The sequence below is a fragment of the Lipotes vexillifer genome, unplaced genomic scaffold (genome assembly GCF_000442215.2).
Source record: "Lipotes vexillifer unplaced genomic scaffold, Lipotes_vexillifer_v1.1 scaffold1332, whole genome shotgun sequence".
Lineage (NCBI taxonomy): Eukaryota > Metazoa > Chordata > Mammalia > Artiodactyla > Lipotidae > Lipotes > Lipotes vexillifer.
In genome coordinates this window covers 111,360-137,588 of record NW_006785374.1, presented here as the reverse complement: position 1 = coordinate 137,588, position 26,229 = coordinate 111,360, and the positions used below count along the sequence as shown (strand labels likewise).

Sequence of the window (26,229 nt, the reverse complement as noted above, 5' to 3'; positions counted from 1 at the left end):
GAGGGAGGCTCAAGAGGGAGGAGATATGGGTATATATATATATATATATATATATATATATATATATACTTATAGCTGATTCACTTTGTTGTGCAACAGAAACTAACACAACATTGTAAAGCAATTATACTCCAGTAAATATTAAAAAAAAAAACGTAATAAGCAGACAATTTCTATTCCATCAGACAGAGAGAAATCTTAAGGATAAATCAGTTAAATGATGCTGGAAAAACATTTGTGACTCTGTGATTCCGTGATGTGACTTAAAATAACAGCGCTTTTAGAGTTTAGTATTAAAATAGGTATATTAGTATTTTGTTCATCTCTAAGGCAGAATAGTTAGTAATACCTATCCTGCTTTCTTCACAAGATTGTGGTGGTGATAAAATTAAATCATGTATAAGAAAACTTTTGTCAACTCTAAAATGCTTTTATAAACAATGATAATACTGCTAATAATGATAAACTGTTAGATACAGCTCTATATTTTACTCCAGTGTTCAGATAATTGAAAAACAATTTTGTTTTCCGATGAATATCAGATCCTGCATTTACTTATATTTCAAAGGTTTATATTTTCCTTTAAAAATAATATTTACGATTTAATGATTTAGTTGTTTTTTACATGCAGCAAACCCAAACAGAAATAAGTCTTACTAAGATAGAATTTCCAGTCCATGTGACTACTTGATGACACTTGGAGGGCTTCTCTAATGTAAGAGTTTATGACAAAAGAATTTCTTGAGGCTGACTGAACTGATGTTTTGAGATTATGACTGAATACAGTTTACACTACTTACTTCTGTCCTACATACCTATCCTGTCTAGTTTCTTGTCACCAAGAATCATTTTAACCTTCACCAGAGTAGCAAAGGGAATGAATGAGTTCGGGGCCAGTTGGATTTGATTTCTTTTAGTCTGTCTGCTCACATTGCCCTTAGCCTCACAGGTGTGTCTGTCTGTGGCTTCCATCCTGCCTGCCATCCCTCAGCTCTCAATCTCTGCATCTCCAAGTGCTTGAATTTCACTGTATGGACCATCATGGTGGAGGTTTTGCTTTTCTCTAGTTTATTAACTCACCTACTGAAGAATCTCAAATCACTGTTGTCTAAACATGAAGAGCTTGCTGCAGAGTCACTGGGAATCCTTTGCTCAATGTGTCTGGCTGTACGTGAAGAATAAACGCAGCCATTTCACTTCCATTTTCAATATCTAATTGCAAGTTCCTCTTATTGGCCAAGTCCAACCGAGAACGATACAAGGAAGGGGATTCTGGATAACTAGTCCTAGCCTTGGGAGGGAGTGTTGATGGAGCTCAGTTGAGTACAGACGATCGAGCACAGCAAGGGAGGGGTAAGGATTTAAGAAATTAATGTGTTTAAAGTGTTTAGAACAGCACCTGGCACGTGGGACACTCGGCATGACTGTAGGATACATGCAAAAGATGTGGCCTTATGAAACAGGAGTAGAAAGATTATAGGGGGAGAATAAGCTGAGATTAAAAGACAATGAAATGAGGTGAAAATACAACCTGAGGGAGAAAGTGAACATGGTGAGATAAGGAAGAAATTCAATGACAGATTTTGATAGAATTAAAATCTTTTTTTTTTTTTACATCTTTATTGGAGTATAATTGCTTTACAATGGTGTGTTAGTTTCTGCTTATTAACAAAGTGATTCAGTTATACATAGACATATGTTCCCATATCTCTTCCCTCTTGCGTCTCCCTCCCTCCCACGATAGAATTAAAATCTTTAAAAAAAAGTTTAACTATAGTTGATTTGCAATATTGTGTTAGTTTCAGGTGGTAAAATTAAAATCTTTATTGGAGGCAATAAAGAACAGATTTGACACTGCAGAAAAACATATGAAATGGAGGCTGCATTTGGAGTTTCTAGGTTCAGTAACAGAAATGCATCTCATGTTAGCTCAAGTGAAAAACGAGAATTTATTGGTTTGGGTAACTGGGAAATTCAAGCTACCTTCAGGCATAACTGGCTCCAAAGGCTCCACAGTGTCACGAGGACTCTCCTTCTCTTCCCATCTATTGGCTCTGCTTGCTTCTGTATGGCTTCACTTGCAGACAAACTCTGTCTAGGTGGTCTCAAGGCTGGTGTTTCCAAAATTAAATCATCCTCACAGCAACTGATCCCAGAGGAAAGGACAGCAGTTCTTTTTTCCCCCAGCCTCAGATCCATCAATGACTCTGGCCTTGCTTGGTTATGTGTCTGCCCTTGATTTAATCATGGTTTCCCAAGGGTTGGAGTATCTGATTGGACAACCTGTCACATGGCCACTCCTGTCACTAGGCAGGAAGGCTGCTTTTGATGGCCCCGCTAGATCACGTGGAGTGAGGGAGGGGCAGTTTCCAAATAAATAATGCTGCTAGGCAGATTTTTAAAAAATTAACACATGTCCACTACAAAGGAATAATTTAGGAAAATGATCCAGATATGTGGAAAAGGGCAAGGAAGTAAATTCAGTGGGGAAAAAAAAGGCGGAAGGAAGAGATCAAGCATGTACAGTAATAAGTCTAGGTGCTCCTGAGGAAGAAACCATAACTAGTCTTTGTGAAAATATTATATACTACTAAAAAGATAAAGCTGTTTATCTTGAGTGCAAAATAAATGTATAAAAATGATAATAACATGATAATGATTGTATTTTCCTGTATAGGACCTATAGTAGATAAGGATGAAACTTCACTGAAAGCTAAAATAAAAGATTTAAAGAAATGTAGAAATATACCTTCTCCTGTGAACAGACTGAAATCTTGTTGAGATATCATTCTTCCCTACATTGTTTGGTAGGTTTAGTGCAATGCCCATTAAAATTCCATTTGTTTCCTCTGTGGAACTTACTAGGATTATTCTAATGTCCATTAGTGAGAATAACTAGTTTAAAATTAAGAAAAAAATTGAAATAGAAGAGTCATAAAGGGAACTTGGTTTAATGGATATAAATTGTTACAGTCATACATTTAAGAAATGTGTGAGTGAGACAGTGAATGTTAAGTCCTTAATATGGTAGCTGGTACATAATAAATGGCCTAAAATGACAATTATTATTACTGTTATTACTATTATTTCTCCTCTTTCTTCCCTCCCCCTTTCACTTCTCCCCCCTCCGCCTTCTTTTTCATTCTCTTACTCTGAGGACACAATAGGGAAGAAAACATTAAATAAAACGAGGCAAAATCAGTCATTGACCCTCAGGCCTGCACCTGTCCTGGGTTGATTTTCAGGAATTTTCAGAGATTGATTCAGAGATTTTCAGGAATCTCTGTCTTTCTTCTTATTCAAAACAGTTTTTTATAGAACACCATCTCGTCTTGAGAAGACCGCCTGGAGAATGGGGTCCCATCTGTCGTCGTTGTCTCAACACAGTGAGCATTTAGGGTTTGGATTATTCAGAAAAAAAAGAGTGTATGTGTGTCTGCCCCTCCTCGGACAAACCTCTCTTCCACTGTAACGTTTGTATTCTTCCTCAGTTAGTTGTGACGGCTTGAGGAAGGGAGCAAACACATGTTGCAGACATTTGAGAAATGTCAGATGAGCTTCCCTTGACCCTAAGTAACAGGTTAGGTGGAGGAAAATGACTAATCTGCTCGGGTAACCTTGTTTCCGATGTTCAGACATCCTTGCAGCTAGCGAAAATAAGGAGCTTGCTGCTCTCCATGTCCCTCAGCGTAAGCCCCCGTTCCTGTGGGATGACCTCAAGCCTTCATATTCTGGGAGATCGGTAGAGACAGGCTCCTGGGTTTTTCTCCTGTGTGGCTCTGTGGTGTCCGCTTGTTTGAATGTGCAGCTCATGTCAATCTTAATATTTGTTTTGAGTCACATATGCTGGCCTCTAATTTGCAATTTACATGGATGATGGGGCCCTATTCATTGTCCCGCTCCTGCCGCCTTTGTGCTGTTCACCTCTCTTCACGCAGCCATTAGGCTGAACAGCGTATAATTAGGTAACCCATGTAAAGCATAGATTTCTGAAAGGTTGCAGCTCTTTTCAAAAAGTAAGGGTTTACATTTTTACCCTCATTCTTTTCTAAACAAAAAGGCATTCCCCCCTACGGCTTTCATCTGAATGCAGTAACTTAGAAACAGTTAGTCTTGTAGGTGGGTAATAATTTTGGTTTGTTTTCACCTGAGAGTCCGTTTTTGTTTACACAGTTTGTGTTTAACTTGGTGCAGGCTGAGGTTGATTGGCCATCATTTGTAGATGAATGTGTTGCTTTTTGAAACCAATCAAAATTGGCTTATTTTAAGTCCCTGAAGATTTTAAACTCACCCAACAAAATAACTCAGTTTTCAGATTATTTTTGTTTCTTTTGCTACCGGTGTGCACAAAACCTACTTAAAATTGCTTAACGTAAAGCCTATGAAAATGCAAGTAGTGAAGGAAACAGATGTTCTTGCCAAAATTATGCTAATTATATTTAAGCTGTGTTCACTTGTCAGACAGGTTCATGATTATAAACATGGTTTAGAAAGTAGTTGGTGGTGAGGCCAATGCAAGCTCTTTTTTTTTTAAATTAATTAATTAATTTGGCTGCATCAGGTCTTAGCTGTGGCACGTGGGATCTAGGTTCCCTAACCAGGGATTGAACCCGGGCCCTCTGCATTGGGAGCACGGAGCCTTAGCCACTGGACCACCAGGGAAGTCCCAGTGCAAGCTCTTAAATAGAAGTATATATACATGCTTCATTGAAATAAAATCATATAATGCATTAGGGATACTATGAAAGTTTTAATGCATTATCGTTTCTTACACCTGATATTATTTTTGAAAGAAATAAAAATGTACAAATTTTTTTTAATGCTGCAAGGTTGAAAGGAAAATAACAAGATACACTGATATTATCCAGAGCACTGATTCATAGTGGTCAACTGGGAAATTCATTAAAATGCAGATTCTTGGGCCCCATTTACCAAAATTCTGTTACAGAGGATTGAGGATGGATCTCAGGAATCTAAAAATTTTAATAAGTACCCCAGGTGATGCTATTGCAGAAAGCTTGCAGGCAACATTAGAAATACTTGTTTTGTACAAATGCAATTAATTGTGCATTTTGTATAGATGTTCAGTTGTACATTTCTGGGTTCTACCTTTTACATCTTGGAAGAGTGAAGATGGGTTTTAAAAGTGACTGTTACTACACCCTTTGCATTATACATTTAATAGAATCTAATGTAATGGACAAGTTGACTAGCCATCCACTGGTGAATTTGCCATATAGAACTCCATCTGGCAAATAGATAAATATTTCTTCAGCTCATGACCAGTCTCAGGAAATAGAGAAGCAGATAGACAGTGAGATGTTTGCCCATCAGGGATTATATGAGTTGGCTTCTGGTCTCTCCTCTCATTTGTCAGTCAAGTTAATGTAAATGACCACTGTCATCTAAAGTACGTTTGGCAAAACATATATATTTTTCTCTTTAAATATCTATTTTCCACACTTTGGTTTGATTGTATCTAATGTCTATTCAGAGGATGAATATTCCTGAATGTGTATCCTTTCATTGTTGGAGAATCAAGTCATTGCAATGATATTTACTAGAATAAAACTATCAGTACCATCACTAGGCCTCCCAGATAAGGGGCATTTTGAAGAGTCCAATCAGAAAAGGAAGAGAAAGGTGTGGTTGGGAGGGTGAAAAAGCTGGAGAGTTCCAGAGTTTCACACACCCTCACCCCAGGAAATGATTTTCCATATTCGTGTGCTGGAGCTTATCCTGTATCCCCTGGGGGTCAAGACTGTGTGGTAGACAAGTTAACGCCCTTGGTGAGGATATTCTGTATGTGAATATGCACATATACACTTACACAGAATGACATGCTTATAAGTATGGTATATGTAAAATCTTATAAGATTGGTTCTGTGCCAAGGTCTTGGGATTATATTTTTTATGTTGTATAAATTCAGTTCATATGCAATAATGTTAGTGAGGCATTGGCATAGTAAAAAGAGAATATAGTTATCCAAATGTTGCACATAAAAATTTTTAAAAAAACTTAGGGTCAGTGGCTTTCTTAGAAGATTATGGCAAGGATAAATTATGTTATGGACATTAAGGCTAGCGGGTATATGAAACTACTCATTTCTGTTTTCTCTTTTTCAATTGAAACTGTCTCTTTGATCAGATTTTTTATAGAAAAGATGTGCAGGACACCCACATGTATAATGCGGAGCTTGACAGACCAGACATCAAGATGGCGACACAGATCTCCAAGATCATAAGCAATGTAATCTCTCTTTCTTATCTTGAGCAGAATTGATTTCTCATTTTTGCAGGAGACAAAGTGGCTTTGGTTGTTGGATGGTTAATTTAGTTAGTGAAATTAATCAATCTGAATTAATGACATCTCAATTTTTTCATCTGAATTATCCATTTCACTATGTAAATTATTTGGATATGTGCAGAAACTGATCAGACTTGACTTGACCATAGCTCTGTTGTCATGCTTTTAAAAAAATAAGTACTATTCAGGCATAAGATAACATTCAAATGTCTGAGCCTGAGAATCAAGTTTGTCATTCGTGTGGTCCCATATTATCTTTCACCTTGTCCCAAAGAACTTCACTTGGCCTTGTTTCCATCTTGTTGCTGTTAATTATGCAGGTTCTCTTTGGTCAGCATTTACCAATGCACATTGCTGTACGCTGGGCCTCTCACTGTTGTGGCCTCTCCCGTTGCGGAGCACAGGCTCCGGACGCACAGGCTCAGCGGCCATGGCTCATGGGCCCAGCCGCTCCGTGGCATGTGGGATCTTCCCGGACCGGGGCATGAACCCATGTCCCCTGCATCGGCAGGCGGACTCTCAACCACTGCGCCACCAGGGAAGCCCATCATGGCTGTTTTTATCTTCCCTAAGACATCCTTCTTGGTTAATACCATTTTACTTAAACATACCTTACATCCTGATTAAAAATGATTACTTAACTTGAACCAAATATTTGAGTAACATAGGCTATACTCACCTTAAAAAATCAATAATTATTTACTAAATTCAACTGCATGTTAACCAAACAGAGTTAGATCAGTTCCTAAGACTAAACAAAGCCGGAAGACATCTGTATGCAGAATGCAGGGTCTCAATTATCTAGAAATTTCTCCTGGATAACATAAACACAATGATGATGATGATGACTGGATTCATGGACTCAAACTTAGTAATTATTTTACTACAAAAAAGTTGTTTTAATAAAATCAGTTTCTTCTTAGCAGTCAGCATTTTAGTATTTGGTGAGTTGTAAGGAACATTTTTTATGGACTGAGGGTCAATTTTATTTTGGCTATTATCAATGTAATTTTTCATTGGAAAGTAGAAATATTCAGCATTCTCTTATTTATTCATTTTAGGCTGAATACAAGAAAGGGCAAGGAGTAATGAATAAAGAGCCTGCTGTCATTGGAAGACCAGATTTTGAGCATGCTGTGGAAGCTTCTAAACTTTCTAGTCAAGTAAGAATCTAGTGATGATTCCACAATGATTTTATTCAGAGATTTTGTTTCTAGCAGCACTGGAAGATATTTTACTTTAGGTAATGTCTTTAATTGCAAGAATACGTAAAGACAATGTTTCTGTAACCATGTCAGATAGGATTACAATAATTGTAAATTTCAGTAAGGGATAAAATAAGTCCAATTTTAAGCATAAAACTAAGTTTCCTTTTCTCCTGGCTCAAATTCTAACCTTTTTCTATGAGTTCAGCCATGTTGTCACATTTCCTAGGATTTCTAGAATTTAGCAGTAGTCATATCAATTAGATTAGAAGAATAATTAAATTTCTCTCTATACACGCATACACAGAACTTTTAACTTAGTAAGAAAAACAGCAATTTTCTCAATTTTTAAATGTTTTAATCACAAAGTAAAAAAGAGGTAATGTAAATGAAGAGAACATTGAAATCATAAAAAGGATCTGAAAAAGTGTAAAGACATGCCATATTTTTGGCTGAATGTCTCAATAGATAAAAATATCAGTTTTCCCAAAATTAATATATAAATATCATGCAATTTCAGTTAGAATCCAACAGTTTTTTTTGAAGTATGGGTAAATGATCTTAGAGTTTGAATGGAAAGGAAATGCCTGAGAATAGCCTTTAAAAGTATGAAAGTGAAGACCAATGAAGGAGAACTTAAGTTGTGAGTTACCATAACATAGTATAAAACCACTGAAATTAAATCAATATGGGATTGATATAGTAAGAGATAAAATAATCAGTAGGATAGACTAGGGAATCCTGAAATAGGTTCCAATGTGTATAAGAATTTAATATATGATAAAAGTGTTGGTTCAAGTCAGTGGGAAAAAGTTGTATTAGTTAATAAACGGTGCTGACATAACTGGCCATCCATCTGGGTAAAAATAAAATTGGACCTGAATCTTAAACCATCTACAAAATGAATTCCAGATGGATTAAAGATGTGAATGTAAACCCAAAAAATATTTTAAACCTTAAAAGAAAATCCAAGAGACTATATATACCACATAGGGATAACAGAGTTCTTAAAACTGGGGAACCAGAAGCTATAAAATAATAGTTAGACATGCTTGACTATATAAAAATTGACAACTCTTGTAATGGAAAAAGGTAACATTTGCAAAGTCAGTGATAACAAACAGTAACTTTTATGCATGTGTAGTGTTTTCAACTTTGAAAATGTCCATTCCTCAAGTTGCAAAAGTCTTAATTCGATTATACTTCAAAATGGAGAGATGTAAAAGAGGAAAACTGTAAAATCTAACTGAAGAACATAAAATACTGTCTGAAAAAATGAGAAGACCTACTATGTTCTTAGCTTTGGAGGGCCTGAGAAGGGCCATGACTCCAAGCTCTTCTCAGCCCAAGTAACACTCATTGAAGAGCAGGGAATATTGGCACAGACCTGGCAACTCTTCCGGTATCGCTTTAGATTTTCTGACTTCTCACAATTTCAGCCTTTTCTGGGGGCAAAGAGTTCCTATCGGTTGTGTAGGAGAAGCGGCAGATTCTAGAAAAGCAGTACAATTTGGCTGAGTAATTAAGAAAATGGGCTGTGGACCTGGACCCTGAGTTCCTGGTCCTGCCGCTGGCTCACTGAGTGACTTTGGACAGATGGCTTAATTTCTCCATCTGCAGTTTCCTGGCCCGTAAAATGGCATGGCAGCCATACTGCTTTTTAGGGTTGTTGTGAGGATTAAATGAATTACCGTGAGCAGCTTAAAACACTGCCTGGCCCATAGAAACACCGCATCATTTCCCAGGAATAATTTTACTGTAGCTATTCAGAATAGTTTTCTACTCTGCATTTTTTACATGAATTCATGCACAAAATGAAGCAGAAATAGTTGACTGGCCCTTAGATTCTGGTCTTAAATTCATTCCTTCACAATCTTATTTGAGAGTCCTTAGAAGAAAGTTTTAGTATTTGAGTTTTTATTTTCACATTTCAAATGCAGTCACCAAAAATCCTACCATTTGATCCTACCTGGGTTCTTAGGCAGACTTAAAAAAAAAAAATCTCAAATCATTTAATAACTGAATTATTAGATGCCTAAGCAGACTGTAATTTGCAAGTTACATTATATCTGTCGTCTTTGTTTTTTTTATGACATTTTTGCTGATCTCACAGTGTACAAACTCATTAGAAAAGGGAAAAACTGGGCAGATGAATATGTAGGACTTCAGAATGAACTTGGTATGTTCATTTGTATTTTCAGGTGCATTGACTAGAAATAAAGGCAGAAAGTGTAGTTTCTTATTTTTATTGACAACTTTGGAGATCATGTATTCTCTTGCTCCTAAGCTAATGAGATTGTGAATATAGGAGCCCACGAAGGCAAGTAGATACGTAGAAGGGAAATAATTTAGGAATGCAGTAAGCTGGGAAGCTAGGGGCAGGATGCAAGATGCAGAACAGAAAGAGTAAGAGAGCACCCGGATTGTGAGAGGGAAGGCGATGACGGGGCAGTGCCCATGGTGTGGAGAGATAAGACACCCCTGATGAATAGACAGAAAGAGAAAGCGAGAGGGCACAATTCTCCCATTTTACCTGGAAATTGAGCTCTGTGGGATTGAACCCGGAAAAAGTAATGGAAACAAAACTCTTCCTATGTTAACTTGTACAATAGCTTTGCTCCCATAGTTGTAAAGTCTAGGAGGCACATAAAATTATGGTCAAGTAATTAAAAGAAAATCAGTGAAAAGTGAAAGTGAAATCTCATGTGTTAAGATAAAGAGATGGGTGTATTTATAAGTATCTCAGATATTAGGGCAGTAATTATTGAAGTCATCATCTTAAAAAAATGCTTCTAAGAGTGGTTATTTTGTTTTCATATTCATAGATCATCTTAATTTATGAATTGGAATTTGTCTATGTGATGAATGGAATTCCTTTAGTTTTATAATATCAAAGAAAATTTTGTATTTATAGTAATTAGTGTTTCTTCTAAAATTGCATTTGATGTATTGGTAAGAGAGGATTTTAAACCTAAACATTACTAATCAGATTGATGTTAAAATTTAATAGTAAGTATTGTCCTTAACTTGTAAAGGGGTATTAACTGGTTTGGAGAATCTCCCATTCTCCCTTCTGGGCAAACACTCTCCCTTCCAATCTCCTTCCACCCAACTTTTGGCTTAAATGTCACGTCTTTGACTTGCTGATTTAAATTATATTGCTCTGTTCCCCTTTATTCTGTTTTTCTTTATAGTTCTTAACACAATGTATATTGGTCATATAAATGTATATGTGTGTGTTTTAAACATCTATTCACTACCACTCAGCAGGCTCTGTGGGGACAGGGTTTAATGGCGTTAATGGCACAGATTAGGCTTTCAGGAATTACATAGAGACTGATTAAACAAATTTCTCTAGATCATTCACATTTGGTTCAAAGTCAGGTATAATTTTATTATGAAAATAAGGACAGAGTATATTTTGGGTAAAATTCAGACTTAAACACATGGATTTTATGATGAATTCTACATAAAAATCCGTTCTTACTCTCTTCCTCAACAGCTTTTAGTTCAGTTTCATCCGAAATTGGAGGGAATTGATGCCCATGGATGTGTGGCATTGTGTTGTTGTTTACTTTTCACTTTCACTGATAATTAAGTGCACTTATCCAATTTTCCACTTCTTTCCTAGCATATGTTTCTATGACTATGATGAAAAGCTTTCGTTCAAGGTCTGCTTTTTGTCTGCTTTTCTGGCACTTTGTGAAACTGAGCCACAGGTGATGTCACCAAGCCCAGCACTCCTTGTGCTGAAAGCTTGAACTACTGAGATCAGAAGTCAGGCTTTGACTGTTGAAACACAGCCCTGTTCAGATGCAGTTATGAGGAACTAGGTTGAGTTCTATCATTGCGGTTGAGCAGTTCTAGCGTTTTTTTTGTAGTGTGTACCTCCGAAAGTTCTGCTAAGTCTGTTAAAATTCTTTATAAAACTTTTAGGAGTTTCATCCCATATACCTAACCTATATTTTTTTAAAAGTTGGTAGTCATTAACTTTTAGATATGATATTCATAATGTGAATAAAGTCAGTCATAGGTATAACTTTTCATTTGTTTCCAGTGATTGATTTATGTATAAGGGGTAACATTGTGCCTTAAAACCATAGTAAAGTCACCCAACACCTATTTCCTCTTGTCTCAAATGGTCTTAAAACTGGAAGGAAGATACTTTGTTCCATGGTTGAGTCACCCATTACAATGAAAGGAAAGCGTTACCCTGATCCCTTAGCAGAAGCGAGTGTGCGTGAGCAGGTGGACACTTAGATGTGTGAACTGTGGATTGAAAGTAGGATAGAATGGTCGGTGTGTATGTGAAGTTAGTGAGTGAACCAGTGAGTGAACCAAACTATTTGGCTATTTTCTTAGTTCATTTATGTGCAAACCTTACAGCAAGATAAGAAACAGTTGGTATCAGTGTCTGGTAAATATATTTTTAATGTAATTCAGTTATTTTACTTTCTGGTTAATTAATGAGGGAAATTCTTGCATTTTTGTTCTTTAGGTATCTTTTAAGTCAGATCACACAGAGTTCTGAAGGTTAAAATAAGATTAATTTCACAACACTCCGCTTATTATTAAACTCATTAGAAGTACATGAATGACAGATACACTTTAAATAATTAATCTCATGCTACAGAAATAACCTGGAAAGGTTAGACAGCATTTTAAAATTCAAATTTTAGGGTGTGTAGCCCAGTGCATAACAGTGGTAGAAATCTTTAAGAATAAAGTTCTCATAAAACAAGGCTATTGCAAAATTTGGAGACACCATGAAAGTTACCTGGTCCTGCTTTTCAATGAAAGAATCCCTTCTCAGTGTAATCCATCCACTTATTCATTCAAACAAAACAGTTACTGAACCAGATATTACATGCCAGACACTATGCTTGGGGTTAGATTTTCAAGGGTGAACAGAACAGATATAGCCCATGCCTTCACCAAGCTTAGAGTCTAATGGGGAAGACCAACACCAGAGACAGTTTTGCAGGTAATTGCAGCAATGTGTGATGAGTGACCAGGTAAATTTGTGGTGCTTCAGAAATATATCAGCAGTAAATATTATGTTTAGAGTGTCAGAGAGGGCTTTCAGAAAGAAGTTACATTTGGGCAGATGCAAGATGTGTAGAAATTTTTCAGGTGAACATTGGGAGGAGGTAGGAAGCAGTTATTTGAAGCAGGAAAGCAGAAGGGGAAAACAGAACAGGAAAGCTGTTCCACTGGTGGACAGCTCAGCTGATAGAACATTTTCCTTGTAACCAGCAGAAATCTCGTTGGCTACAACTTCTACCTATCAATACTAGCTTTACCTTTTGTAGTAGAACAAAGGCTGTTTTTCTGTTTTTGCAAATCTTTGAAGACAGTTACTGCCCAATTCCCAAATCTCTTCAGTATAGAACTCTTCAGCATAATAAGTGATGTAGAATGTAGAGTATGCATTTGATAAATAATTCTTGAATGAATGAATGAATGAGTAGAAGTCTGGCAGGAACTATAAAGTATGATAGAGATGCAATATGTTATTTTTATATCTATTGTTTTTCATTTCCTTTTGCATTTGTTTCTTCCTAATAGGATGTTCAAACCAATTTATCAGTGACTGTGGAGGGTGTGTGTTGGGGGAACAGACTTGGGAAATTAGAGAAGTATTATATATAGTTCCAACACCTACCTCAGGGTATGACTCATTCTGAGTCCTAATGGAGAGTTGATTGCTTATCATTTTCTCTTTAATTTATATGTTTCTTTAATAAACATATATTAAGTGCCAAATCCATTCAAAGCACTAGTGTGTCAGGCCCTAGGGATACAAAAATGAATTTAAAAAATCTATTTCTTGCTCACTGTCTAATGGGAGAGCAGACATACACAGATAATTCAAATATAATCCAAAACTTAGAAAATAGTCTAACCTTATATTTCCAGGGAAAACTCACCTTTAATAATAGGTTAGTATTACTAAAAGTGTGTCTTGCAAAACATCAGGTGAAAAAATGCAGGGTTCTGTTTGTATTGAAGTATTTAAATCTAATCAGTTAACCCAGCTGAGCAGTGCTGGCTTCCATCAAGTTTTCTTTCAATTATTCATATTCTTCAACCTCAGACATCGTGAGTGTCTTAGTTACGTATTAGCTAAATGGCAAAAATAGGTCATATCATCCTTGAGCATGGAGAGCCCATCAGACTGCCTTTGTACCCCCTGTAGTTCTCAGCACAGTTACACTAGGAGCAGACACAACACGGAGGGGGGTGTTACTTGGAAATTAATCTGACACAAAGGGGACAGCATATTGAAGGCCAGAGAGGGGCACATGCAGCATGTTCAACGAACTTCAGAGCACAAGGATAGCCAGAGGACAGAAATTAAAGGGGAGATTGAAGAGCTGGGAATGCCAGGTCCCACTGAACCTTGTAGCCGTGTCTGGGATCCTGGTCTTCATGCAAAGCCCAATAAGAAGTGAGTTTAAGCATGTATGTGACTTGATCAGATTTGCTTTTGGAAGAGATTACTGACTCCAAGCCTGATGGAGTGTGTCTGGGTCATATCAGCATTCCCAACCTCAGGTAGGAACTCATCCTAACTCATAGTAGGAACCCAGTGCAGGCTCAATGTTTAATGAATAGAGGAAGGAAGGAATCATTACAGTGTAGATTGATTATTGTTTTTCAGAAATTATGCACTTACTTGGAAAGAGTAAATGCTGCCAGGTTATCTGACAGATGAGAATGTGTCAGGTTAATTTCCAAGTAACACTTCCTTCCATGTTGCCTCTGGGCTTAGTGTAATTGTGCTGGGAACCCCAGGGGTGGGTACAAAGACAGTATGGTGGGCTCTCTGTGTTCAAGTTTTGCCTTTTAGCTAATACATAACTAAGATACTCATGGTGCCTGAGGTTGGGAACTGTGAATAACTGACAGGAAACGATGCAAGCCCATGTTACATAGCAGAATCAGTTGATTAGATGGAAGCAGCTACGGGCTGAGAGTGTTTACGGCACTGTGGCATCAGGCAGCATGTTTTCCTCAGTAGGTGGAAAGTGTTGGTGAATCTGGCTGAATCGGGAGTGCCATTCTAGGGGAAGTCAGTTCAGAGAATCTACTATCATCATTAAGTGAATACCTTTCAGGCACTAAAACCTAGAAGAGACAAAAACACAGGTAAGAATACTGTGAAAAATGCCACAGCAGAGGAGTGCTGAGGAGTGGCATTGTGTGTTTAGGGGAGGACCAGGTAGGGAGAATCTTGGCTTTGGTGCCAGCTACTGTGGAAAGTAGTAAAGGAGGTCTAAATTTATTCCACTGGTGATGTTGGCCCTGATTTCAAGATAAAATAATTTTCTAAAAATCAAAGTTTTTCTTGTTTTAGGGAGACCTTGCCTGTTAATTAGAATGAACGAGATTTTGCTTGAATTGATAAGGTAAACTGAGTATCAAAAGTTATTATTAGCAAATGGAACTACAACAGAAAATGTTCCCTGTGAACCATCTTGACATATTTTCCAAATGTGTTCCCACCAGGGTTTTCACATGCTCCCACTTGTAGGTACGTGGCACGTGTCCCTGAGGGAGACCATCCCCCAATACACACTAGATTAAAAGAGGTAACATGAGCCCTTCCCAAACTGCTTTTTTGTAAAAGTTTCTGCAAGGCAGAGCTTAGGATGTAGAATAAAGGTGCATTCTGAATGTTGTAAGAAAACAAAATAGTGTAAGAATCATTATATAATAAAAAATATTACAAGAAGACAAAAGAGCTTACTTTCGCTTTTAAGATTTGTGCATCCTTTCCTGCCTACAGGAATAAAAGTGGATGTGAAATGAGACTAGCTAGTTTTGTTTTATTTTTGTAAAGAATTTGTATATATATTCTAATTAATTATCATATAACATACACATATTTCTCTATTCATGGAGAAAAATATAGTTCTACACGATAAGTTGATAATCCTTCTTTTGGTTGCCTTAAGACTACTTAAAAAAAAAAAAATTCACAGTGAAGATTGGAGATGGTTCTGCCGCTGAATACAATTGTGGAGTTAAAGCAGAGAAATGAAAAATGACATTAAATAGACCCAGGATGTTTCAGAAAATGTAATCCCTAACCATGAGGTTTTGAACAAATGGGAAATGATGAGAAAAACCGTGGTATGAGCTATGTCCTGCATTTGGAATAATTCTTTTAGGAAAATTAATATTCAAATTCTGAGATTTAGGACCCATTTTCTAAATGTGGTAGATGTTAAGACATTTGTGGTCTTGATTTCTAACTGATCATAAATGTTAGGAATGCAGAAGTGGAAACTGACATTTAAAAATCCCCAGATTTTAGTATACAGTTCTTGTTAATAGGATTTTGAGTTCATGCCTAATTGCATTTATGATCCATGTTCAAGTAGAGGTGTTTTTTAATTAAAAAAAACCCTTTATGCCTAATTAAGCTTTATATGGGGGTGGGGGAGTGTGGGGAGAAGTACCAGGAATTTAAACTTTTGCTATCATACATTTTTAAGGTAGCTTTTATCTGATCTAATTAAAAATCAAACATGTTACTTTGAAAGCCTAAAGGTAAATGTGCTATTTAATTTATCCTTTTTGTTTCTTTTATGGAAGGTTAAATACAAAGAAAAATTTGATAATGAAATGAAGGATAAGAAACATCATTACAATCCTCTTGAAAGTGCTTCTTTTAGGCAAAGTCAGCTGGCCACTGCCCTGGCAAGTAATGTAAGTTACTTTCTGCCTGTGACTTGTAATTCACAGAAGATTATTTTCAGTATATTTTGATTCTTGTTTTGTCGGACTTGGCTGTGTGGTACTTGTGATACTTAATCATGATCATGTCATTTCCAAATAATTTTAGAAAAAGCTGAAGCATATTTTCTTGAAGCTTTTCTGAGAAAAATTTCGTATTGTAATTTACTATTAATGGTTACTAATTAATTAATAAGTAGGAACAATATTGCTGATAAAACTATTATAGCCGATCAAGAATAGAAATAGATTATACAGTTTTTCAGAAAAGTAGTGTGTAGTATCATAAATTAGTGATTATGACAATAGTTAACTCATGTAATTATGCATGAAATTGTGCATATTGTAAAGTATACCTGGTGCATAGTAGTTTATCTTAAGGAGATTTCCAGAAATTGTTCTTGAGATGGCTCACAATTTCTTTCTTATCCCTTATGTAAATTCTGTGAAATACCTCTTCATAAGTTTTGTTTTCATTTCATATCTTTAAAAATAAAGTTTCAATTTATAAGAAAAGATGTCTTAATTTTTTATTAGAATTAGGAAGAGTATAAAAAAAGAAACATGGAAAGAAATCGATTACTTTGCTATAATTGAATGATGTATAGAGTACCTTTTTAAATGTTAAGTTTGACTATTGTTGAACTGTTGCTTTGTTAGAGCATTTAAACCTTTCAACTCCTGTCATATCCTTGGGACTTGGTATATTTTATTTTCATTAATGTTTAGAAGGTATCATGATTTGTGTTCATTAGCCAGCTTTTGTTACCAGCAATTGAATTAGGTGTTTCTGTCTTTTAGGACCTTTGGGAATATCATAATGATTTATTTTTCTTATTTGATTATTTTTGTGTGTGTACAAACGTAAAGCAAATAGAGTTGGGATATACTTAAAGGAACCTAGAGCATAGTACTGAAAGCTCAAGGTTTAGAATCAATTGCCTGGATTTGCATCTTGCTCCACCACTTAATATTATGCTTTCATCTTTGTGCCTCAGTTTCCTCATCTGTAAAATGGGGATATTTAAAGTATTTACCTACTAGGATTGTGGAGATTACTTAATACATATAAAGTGTTTAAACAGAAAAGTTTTTACTTGTTTACTTACTTACACAGTAAGTGCTTGATGTTTTCTATTATTAACATTTTATTATTATTATTACTAATATTATTATATTTCCAAAGCAACTGATTAAAGAGAAAAGAAACATTCTATATAGTAATAGGATGAAAACCACCAGAAGCTCTAAAATAGACACAAAATATAATTGAAAGATGGTGGTAATTTCTAAAGAGTAAAGTTTCTATTTTCTTCATTTTTTGAAAGCAGAATTTCTGTTAAAGTTACTTGATTCTGTTAACATCACCCTTTCTGACCACGTAAACAAAAGGAGTTACCAAAATATTTTCAAGTCCCTGTAGTTTTCTTTTGTTCATTCGGTAGTAAATGAGCACCATCTAGTGGCTCCTTGTAAATTCATTTGTCAATTTCCCATTAAATAATACTTTGTTGTGTTTAAAATAATAATGGCCATAATGCAAAAGCGTAATATTTTCTTCTCCTAGATGGTATTTTGTTCCATGTTATTTTCATAGGTGAAGTACAAGAAAGACATTCAAAATATGCATGATCCAGTTTCAGATCTCCCAAACTTGTTTTTAAACCACGCTTTGAAAACCAGCAAAATGCTCAGCGGAGTAAGTGGTCGTTTGTTGACAACTGTAGGTGTGTGTCTCTGGAGCCGATGTGTCTGCAGTGCTCATGAGCGCACCTGCTTCCTTAGGCGAGCCCAGCCTTCACTCCTCCCTCAGTAACTCACTTAATGAAAAGTAGTGTCTTGCTTAAATCCCACCCAGGCTGTCGCTTTACAAAGCTAGCTCTTTAATATCTCTTGAATACAAACTTTCTTGTTGAACAGCTACCCTTCCAAGTGTTTGTACAAGCGTCCTTTCTGTCTTTCTCCTTCCCCTTTCTTTCTCTGTAGTAGATTGAAGCCACTTGGGAGTCAGGGATCTTTTATTTTGTACAGGCCAGAGCAGAGTGTCTGGTATTCAGTAGGTAGCATAAAAGTTATCTTAGTCTAAATTATAGCTTCTCTAAAAATAAATTTCAAGGGTGTTTGTGTTGATGCTATACTTTTACTCTTATGAAGGTTTCGATGTTTTCTTCAGCACAACTAGGAGGAGAGGGTGATCTCCTCATGTCCTGATGAAAATATCTGTGTCCACTGCCAAGTGGTCCATTCCATCAGAGCTCAGCTCTTACATGCTGTTTCCAGCACGCAGTGCATCTGAACCCTGACTTCACTGGCTCTCATTCCTGATGACCCTGGCTCACCTGTGCCTGTATTTCCTACATCTTAGAATAGCCCACTGTGATGATGAACTCTAATTTGACCTCAAGTTATTTCTATGCCTATTTTAATAATTACTCAAAAATTACCCAAGTTTATCATATATCTGCTTTGGATCAGGCACAGATTTGATGGCAAAGTATTGATATGTTGACAAAGAATGTGAAAAAGCGAAAACAGTCATCTTCAAGAGATGTACCCACAGTCATGCATGAGAAAAATCTGTAGTCAAAACCTGGCTCCCAAACCATTAAATAATGAGATAACAGCTTCAGTTCAGGTTAAAACTGTCTACACTCGGCTTTGATATATTGAAACTTCTGTTCGTTACTTTGTAATCCTCTTTTCTTCTTGAAATGTAATCTGCGCGTAAATAATTTGTATTCACGGAGATTAATTAATTAATTAATTATCACTGGTCTCTGGAGGAAAAGCAGTCCATTATTCTTTCCTGTCTGTTGAGCAGGGATAAAGGTTGGGAGACTGTCAGGCACAGAATTAAACTCAGTCCCTGGATGCTTAATTCATGCTGTCCTGCCATTTCAATGCTTATCCCCTCCTCCTCTGCACACATGCCTCTGTTCCTTGAGTGGCTCTGTTTCAGTTATACATTTTCTGCCACGACTCATAGGTATGCTTCTAAAAATCAATATGTTTCCGTGCTCTGAGCCTCTGCTTTCTTCATGTTCAGTCTTTGCTCATCCAGTTTGATAATTGCAGTAACATTTGACCTGGGACTCTTTCTCATCCCTGTTTGGGTTAATTTCCTTAGGACACAAGGTTTCATGTGTAAATAAGCCAACAAAAATATCATGGTGGTAATTCAAAAATTTGGTAGCTAGAAAAAAGGCATGCCACTCATAGGCAATATTTCTTTTAAAAAATATTGACCTTGGGCTTCCCTGGTGGTGCAGTGGTTGAGAGTCCGCCTGCCGATGCAGGGGACACGGGTTCGTGGCCCGGTCCAGGAAGATCCCACATGCCGTGAGCCATGGCCGCTGAGCCTGCGCGTCTGGAGCCTGTGCTCCGCAACGGGAGAGGCCACAACAGTGAGAGGCCCGTGTACCGCAAAAAAAAAAAAAAAAAAAAAAATTGATCTTTATTTTATAATAGTGGTGAAAAACAATAATAGTTTCTATTTTCTCTTCAACAGAGAAAACCCACCAAATTTGTATATTCCACTTGTTTTATATACCACTTATAAAGTTTAAACCTTCATTCAGGTCGCTATCGCCTGGATTATAGATTTTTTTCATGTTCAGCCATAGAATTGTGACTGAACAGTTACTTCATGGAAGAGAACGTTTGAGCCAGAAAAGGTGTTACTCTGAAGTTTCTACTTATTAAAGTTGCACAGTGTTACACTGGCTCGAATTTATTGTACATCAGAATTGCCTTCTTTTAAATTTTAATGTAAAGAGAATTGGGATTTTGTTGCTTTATAAAGGCAACTTAATTTTAATAAAAGATTGAGTAAGGGAATGCTTAAACAGACATTCTGCCAGAATTAGTTGTCAGTTTGTTATAAATGGCTGTTTTTTTAAAGACCTCTGAATGTCTTTGATATAAATCATAATTTTAAAAATTGTAGTGTGTAGAGTAAAATTAGTGCCTTATGAGTTTTTACAGCCATACTGATTAAATTTTTGAGAGAACATTTTCCTTTGGAAAATAGAGCTCTATTAGCTTTCAGTTTCTTTTATAACTGCATAAATTAAAAAAATATATATATTGTGTTACTCTGTATAATTCCCACTAGGAGGCAACAGAGACTATTATATAAGAAAAAGCAAGTATTGGTAATCTTTTACAGATCTTAGTTCAAATAGGGTGGTTTTGTTTTGGTTTTAAAATAGGAGTTTCTGAAATTCTCTGTAACTACAGTAAATCATTGAGTTAGGGACAGTAGTTTTTGACCTTTTCTCAGTATATACCCGTTATCCCAGACTTTATTAGTTCTGGATTTTAACTTAGTAATGGAATGTATCCTAGCTTGTTACATTCAGTTCATAACTATTTTATAAATATATATTATAAAATAACTTGTAATCAAATTATAACATCTCTAAGTATACTGTTATTCTTTGAAATTATCTTTTTTCAAAAAAATTAGTAGAGAAGCCAAAATTTATTTAGAGATTGTTCTCTTGCGTCAAGATGTACTATGTGAACATTTTCATGAGCTTCCTGGGGGTGCTATCCTCCCTAATGTATTCTGGTTAGAGTTTTGGGAGACACATGTCTTAGTTCCCTGATTGGCTGAAAATGCCTTTGGAGACCATTGCTGCATCCCCAGGGAAAGCAGTTTTCATGTGTAGGCCACTTGGACCTTCCATCCTTCCCATCCCTGGCACTGGGCCTTCTTCCTGCTTCACTCTCAGATCACTGGAGCATCTCCTAAGACCCAAATATCCTAGCTCTTTCCTGCTCCCTTTCAAATGCTCCTTACCTCGCCCTCCACGCTACACACAACTGCCATTTTCACTGAAATCCTCATTGTCTTAGGAGCAACAAACTTTAGCTTAAGTCTCTGTAGACGTGAGTCTTTGAGAGTTACCATTTACCTCTAAAAGTCTCTTCCAAATAGGCAAAATAACTAAGTGTCCAATCTCTAATGATAAAAATCAGGAAGCAATTTTTGTCTTACTGCTGCCTGTTGTGTTTAGAGTCCTACACTTGCCGAATTTGGCATCCTTATCCATTCTGATCTTTTCCCAATTCACCTTTTTTTTTTTTAAATAAATATATTTATTTTATTTATTTATTTTTGGCTGCGTGGGGTCTTCGTTGTTGTGCACAGGCTTTCTCTAGTTGCGACGAGCGGGGGGTCACTCTTCATTGCGGTGCGCAGGCTTCTCATTGTGGTGGCTTCTCCCGTTGCGGAGCACGGGCTCTAGGTGCGCCGGTTTCAGTAGTTGTGGCTCATGGGCTCTAGAGTGCAGGCTCAGTAGTTGTGGCACATTGGCTTAGTTGCTCTGCCGCACGTGGGATCTTCCCAGACCAGGGCTTGAACCCATGTCCCCTGCATTGGCAGGCAGATCCTTAGCCACTGCGCCACCAGGGAAGCCCCAAATTTACCTTTTTGTCTGTATGTCTAAATAATGTCTTAATCCAGTTTCTTCACCTTAAAAATGCAACCAACCATACCCAGATTCCTCAGTTTCTCTTCCAGGCACCTCCTACCCTCTCCTTTCAGGAAAATTAGTTGAATTATTTCTCACCCTCTAATTTTCCTCATGAACCCCAATCTTTCTCAGTGTTGAACCGTTGTATACAACTTATTTTTCTTTCCTGACTCCAGCTTTCCGTTCCTATGTTCTTTCTTCTTTTCTTTCCTTCTCTTCTTGTAGATGAAATTAAATACATTTCTGTTCTAGAATAAGGGCAGGACAAGTTGCCTTTATTTTGCCCACTTTGCCTGTTCACACAAGTCACGGGTTTTCTGCTGTCACTCCTCAGTGTCGCAAATCTCTTTTACATTGTGTTTACAGCCAGTTGTCCTCTGCTTCTCTTCAGTGTTTTAGATGCTGTTCACATTGACCACCTAGAGCTGGTCTATCTTCCATTGTCGGTTTAGCGCAGGGTCAGAAGTCTGTACAACCAGCCATGGGAACCTGGTGGTAGCTTTGCAGTTCTTGTTGGCTTGCATTTTTCAGTTTGCATTCCTAAGTATTAGTTGCTCTCATCAGCCTCTTTTATTCTGACTTTATTTTCATGTTCTCTATTTTAGCGAGAGTATAGAAAGCTTTTTGAGGAAAACAAAGGCATGTATCATTTTGACATGGACGCTGTGGAACACCTGCACCATAAAGGCAATGCCATGCTCCAGAGTCAGGTATGAGACCTCCCCAACCCAGACCCTGTAACACTCACTGCCGGGCACCTGGACGGAGAATGTGCAGCTGCTGGAAGGAATGTGCGTCGTGAAAAGAATCTCAAACACTACTCTCTCTATATTTATTGGGCTGGGGAAGCTTGAACCATGTTTCATACGCAGGCATTTCCTAATATTCTAGTTACTATACACAAGTTAAAACTTACAATTTATGAGTTAATTAATTAAATGATGATCATATCTCATAATTTCAATTTTATAGTGTACTGATTTGTCATTTTGAGCTGCAAAAGTAATTTTCCAAGCACAAAGTTCATTATAATTTCTCAGTTCAATTATAAGTGTATTAAAAAGGAAAAACTATCTTACCAGTGTATTCTACATTAATGTTTCTTTTGACTATGAAATTCTATGTACTCTGAAAGAAATCTTTAAAAATATCTTTTTTCTTGAACACTTTAAAGTTGATAACTTTTCTTTGGTTCTGAATTTCAGTGGTTGCAAAAGATGTTATTTCCAGCATCTATTAAGATAAAATTTTGCATCACTCTTTTAAATGTATCCCATGGAACATAAATTCCATAGTGATGTGATATCCACCTTCATTTATTTAAAAAATATACAAACCAGCTCTCCTTTAAGGTTTGGAAATGTATGTGTTTTTCTCTTGTGTTCTTACTTTTATTTCGTTTTCCCCACAAAATTTTTTCCTAACATAATGTGTTATTATTACTTCACACACTCTCATCGATCATTCTATTATACTTCTCTAAAACAAAAAGTATTCCTAAAAATAGGGATTTAAAAATTTGTTATATTTCCTGCCACCACAAAGTTCTAAGTTTTGAAAAGGTTCTTTTGGATTTAATTACCATTAAAATTATTATTATAATACAACTTAAGAACCAATTTCATAAGTAATTATTATACCTAAGGATTTTAATGAAAATACATTTCTGAATGAAATGAATCATGATCAAAACTTTTCTGTGAATTTAATTTAAAAAGGTATATTGCTAAAAAAGCCGACCACTCTGACAGCTTACAGAATATAATTCTAGTTTTTGTTTTCAGGAGATAGAAAATATCGATGGTTTTATAAACCGAAATAAGATGGGGATTGGTTGTAACTGAAATAAATAATTCATGTTATGATATTATTAAATAATGCTTAGTGAAACTGAAAGAAGTCACATAAAAGCTCTGTGTGTGTGTTTCACTCAGTGTCTATGGAAAAATTCAACAGTCCCAAAGAACACTGTCTTTCCTTTGTCAGAAAGAGAGAATCACAGCTATGTTTTTCTTCTTGTTCATGATTTACTGCTAGGCATTCAAAGTTATCACGGGGATCTCTCTCTCTCTCTCTCTCTCTCTCTCTCTCTCTCTCTCTCTCTTTTCTCTCTCCTTTTTTCTCTGTCTCAGCCTCTCTGTCTCTTTGTCTTTCTCTCTATATATGTACCTATACCTGTGTGTATAACATGTGTGTATACATATGTAACCCCACGTATATGATACATATCTATATATCCCAGCTGTCTAAATACTTATACAAGTCCTAGAACTACATTATTTAGTTCTAAATCATTTTTATCCCTTAAAATTTTTAATATATTACCTGTTTACTTTCATTGTATATAATTAACCACAGAGAACCCAGTCATCAACCTAAATGGCCAGAAGAATGTGATTTTAGAAAATAGGGTGATTGGTTTTGCACATATATTTATTTGACTTTGCTCTATTTGTGTAAGGGCTTGTGAGCTTTATGTGCCTTTTATACTGTTTTTCAATGAAGGTTAAGTACAAAGAAGAGTATGAGAAAAATAAGGGGAAATCGATGCTTGAATTTGTTGAGACACCATCATATCAAGCTTCAAAGGAGGCTCAGAAGATGCAAAGTGAGGTGGGTCCCTTTGTTTTGTTATCAACTGTTTAATGCAAATTTGATGTTTTATCACTGAAAGGAACCAGTAGAGTGGTTCAGAATGTTTAGTGGGTCAGGAAGAAAGTACACTGCAGTGGTTGGCTGTTTCTGACATTAGGTGTAAATCAGCTTTAATGTTTACCTGTAGTTATACATTTATTATATGCTGTGGAATTAACTTACGTTGTGGACTGTGTGGGTCTTTCATTAATATTGGCTTTCAATTTTTGCTCTTCTGATTTCTGGTATTGTCACTAGGGGAGAATTATCCTTTGCAGAGGCTGAGACATGTTTTCCCTTAAATTATAGCCATTGGCTATTAGAGTTTTAGGCTCAGCAATTATGTTTCTGCTCATCAGGGCTTGAGGAGAAAGAAATCTTCCAATGGAAAATATCTTTGAACCACATTTATACTATAAAGATTTATACTCTATAATTTATTCTGTATAAATTTGCAGATAAATTTTATACTAGAAAAATAATATATCTAAAAATCTTAGACAAAGTTTGATGTGAAAGATGTCTTTAAATGCAGGACCAGTGAAGTAGGTACAAGAGATGGTTCTTATTCCTAAGGGATAAGCTTGACCATGTGCTTCTTTAAGAGCCTCCCACAGGTAAAGCGAAGTATGAACTCAGGAAAAGCCACTAATGTTTTCGTTATAGCCTGTAACTAAGCTTCTCTCACTTTCTTCTAATGACAGATGTAGGTTTAGCCAGTGTGTTTTCTAGAAGGAATCTCTAAATGTGGCTTTGAAAAGTTCTTTGTCTTCTGTTCCACAAATAGAGCTGTCCGACAAAAAGCATACTTCAGTGTGTTTTTCTATTTTCTAGTCATATACTGGCGAGTTCAAGTTGTCTTCACCCTTCCTTAGTGAGTTACTTCTGTCAAATAATTTTGTTTTCAGAGAAGGGCCTTTTGAAGTGAAAAATATGAAATAAATAAATGTACATATATTTGTATTTCAGTTTTTAGAGTCAGTTTTGGCCTCAAAATGCCCTAGATTCAGCTTTATAATTATGATCTCAGTTAGTTCCACATAAGGAGGACCACTTCTCATCATTGTTCTTTGGTGTGTCTGTAGTTCCTTTAATTCAGTATGTTTTCTTCTTAATTAGCTCTGTTAGTTTTTATAGAACATCTGTTTCTCATGGCTATTCCTGGATTGTTTGTTAAATGGTAAATGGCCACGTGTAACTCAAATGTAGGGGAGGGGACAGCGTATTCTCTTATCCTCCCTCACAGTTTGGAGAATTTCTGTGTACAGTTACCTATCCCTGTAATAAGTACATAATGATCCTGGAAATAGCTTTTCATTTTGTATTAATAGGAATAAATTCATGCAGAATTTATTTATTTGTACGATCTTTGTGTTGCAATTTGAATAAAATATTGAGCTGGTAAAATTTGGACCCTTGTGTGTCTGATAAATGTTTCACATGGATGGATTATTTTTGTTATTTAGGGAGACTGATTTTATAGTCATGAATCCTGGGTTTCCATTGATTTTCAAGCGCCTAGCTCAAATGTAGAATTTAGAGCCTAATAACCAAAGGGTGGCAATGTCAAAAAGGCGGATGGGGGTATGGATTTAGGCCCTCCGCAATCTCCTTTCATTTCTTGTCGTGAACTCTTACCCAAAGAGCAGTTCGTCAGGTTCCAGACAAGATGCTCCTCACAGTGTAACTTGGTTCATATCAGCTCCATAGATGGTAGAGAAATATTCTCAATACCACAATCATGAAAGGAAAATCTCTTCCAGCCTCCATTACATTTTAGAAATGGTCTTTTTTTTTTTTGGCTGTGCCACGCGGCTTGCTTGCAGGGTCTTAGTTCCCAGATCAAGGATTGACCACC

At 36.4% G+C, this 26,229-nt stretch overlaps 1 protein-coding gene across 2 annotated transcripts in view; it reads left to right on the top strand.

The window, feature by feature from the left end:
* NEBL (nebulette) overlaps positions 1 to 26,229 on the top strand; it is a 346,434-nt gene that overhangs the window by 260,998 nt on the left and 59,207 nt on the right. Inside the window, exons 6-11 of one of the 2 annotated variants that reach the window (XM_007457418.1) lie at positions 6,149 to 6,250; positions 7,369 to 7,470; positions 16,117 to 16,230; positions 17,855 to 17,956; positions 22,343 to 22,447; positions 24,243 to 24,350. The exons of the other annotated variant lie outside the window; for it this stretch is intronic. Of the exons in view, the coding sequence (XP_007457480.1) occupies positions 6,149 to 6,250; positions 7,369 to 7,470; positions 16,117 to 16,230; positions 17,855 to 17,956; positions 22,343 to 22,447; positions 24,243 to 24,350 (633 nt within the window). The remainder of the gene's footprint in view (positions 1 to 6,148; positions 6,251 to 7,368; positions 7,471 to 16,116; positions 16,231 to 17,854; positions 17,957 to 22,342; positions 22,448 to 24,242; positions 24,351 to 26,229) is intronic. 2 annotated transcript variants of the gene reach the window in all.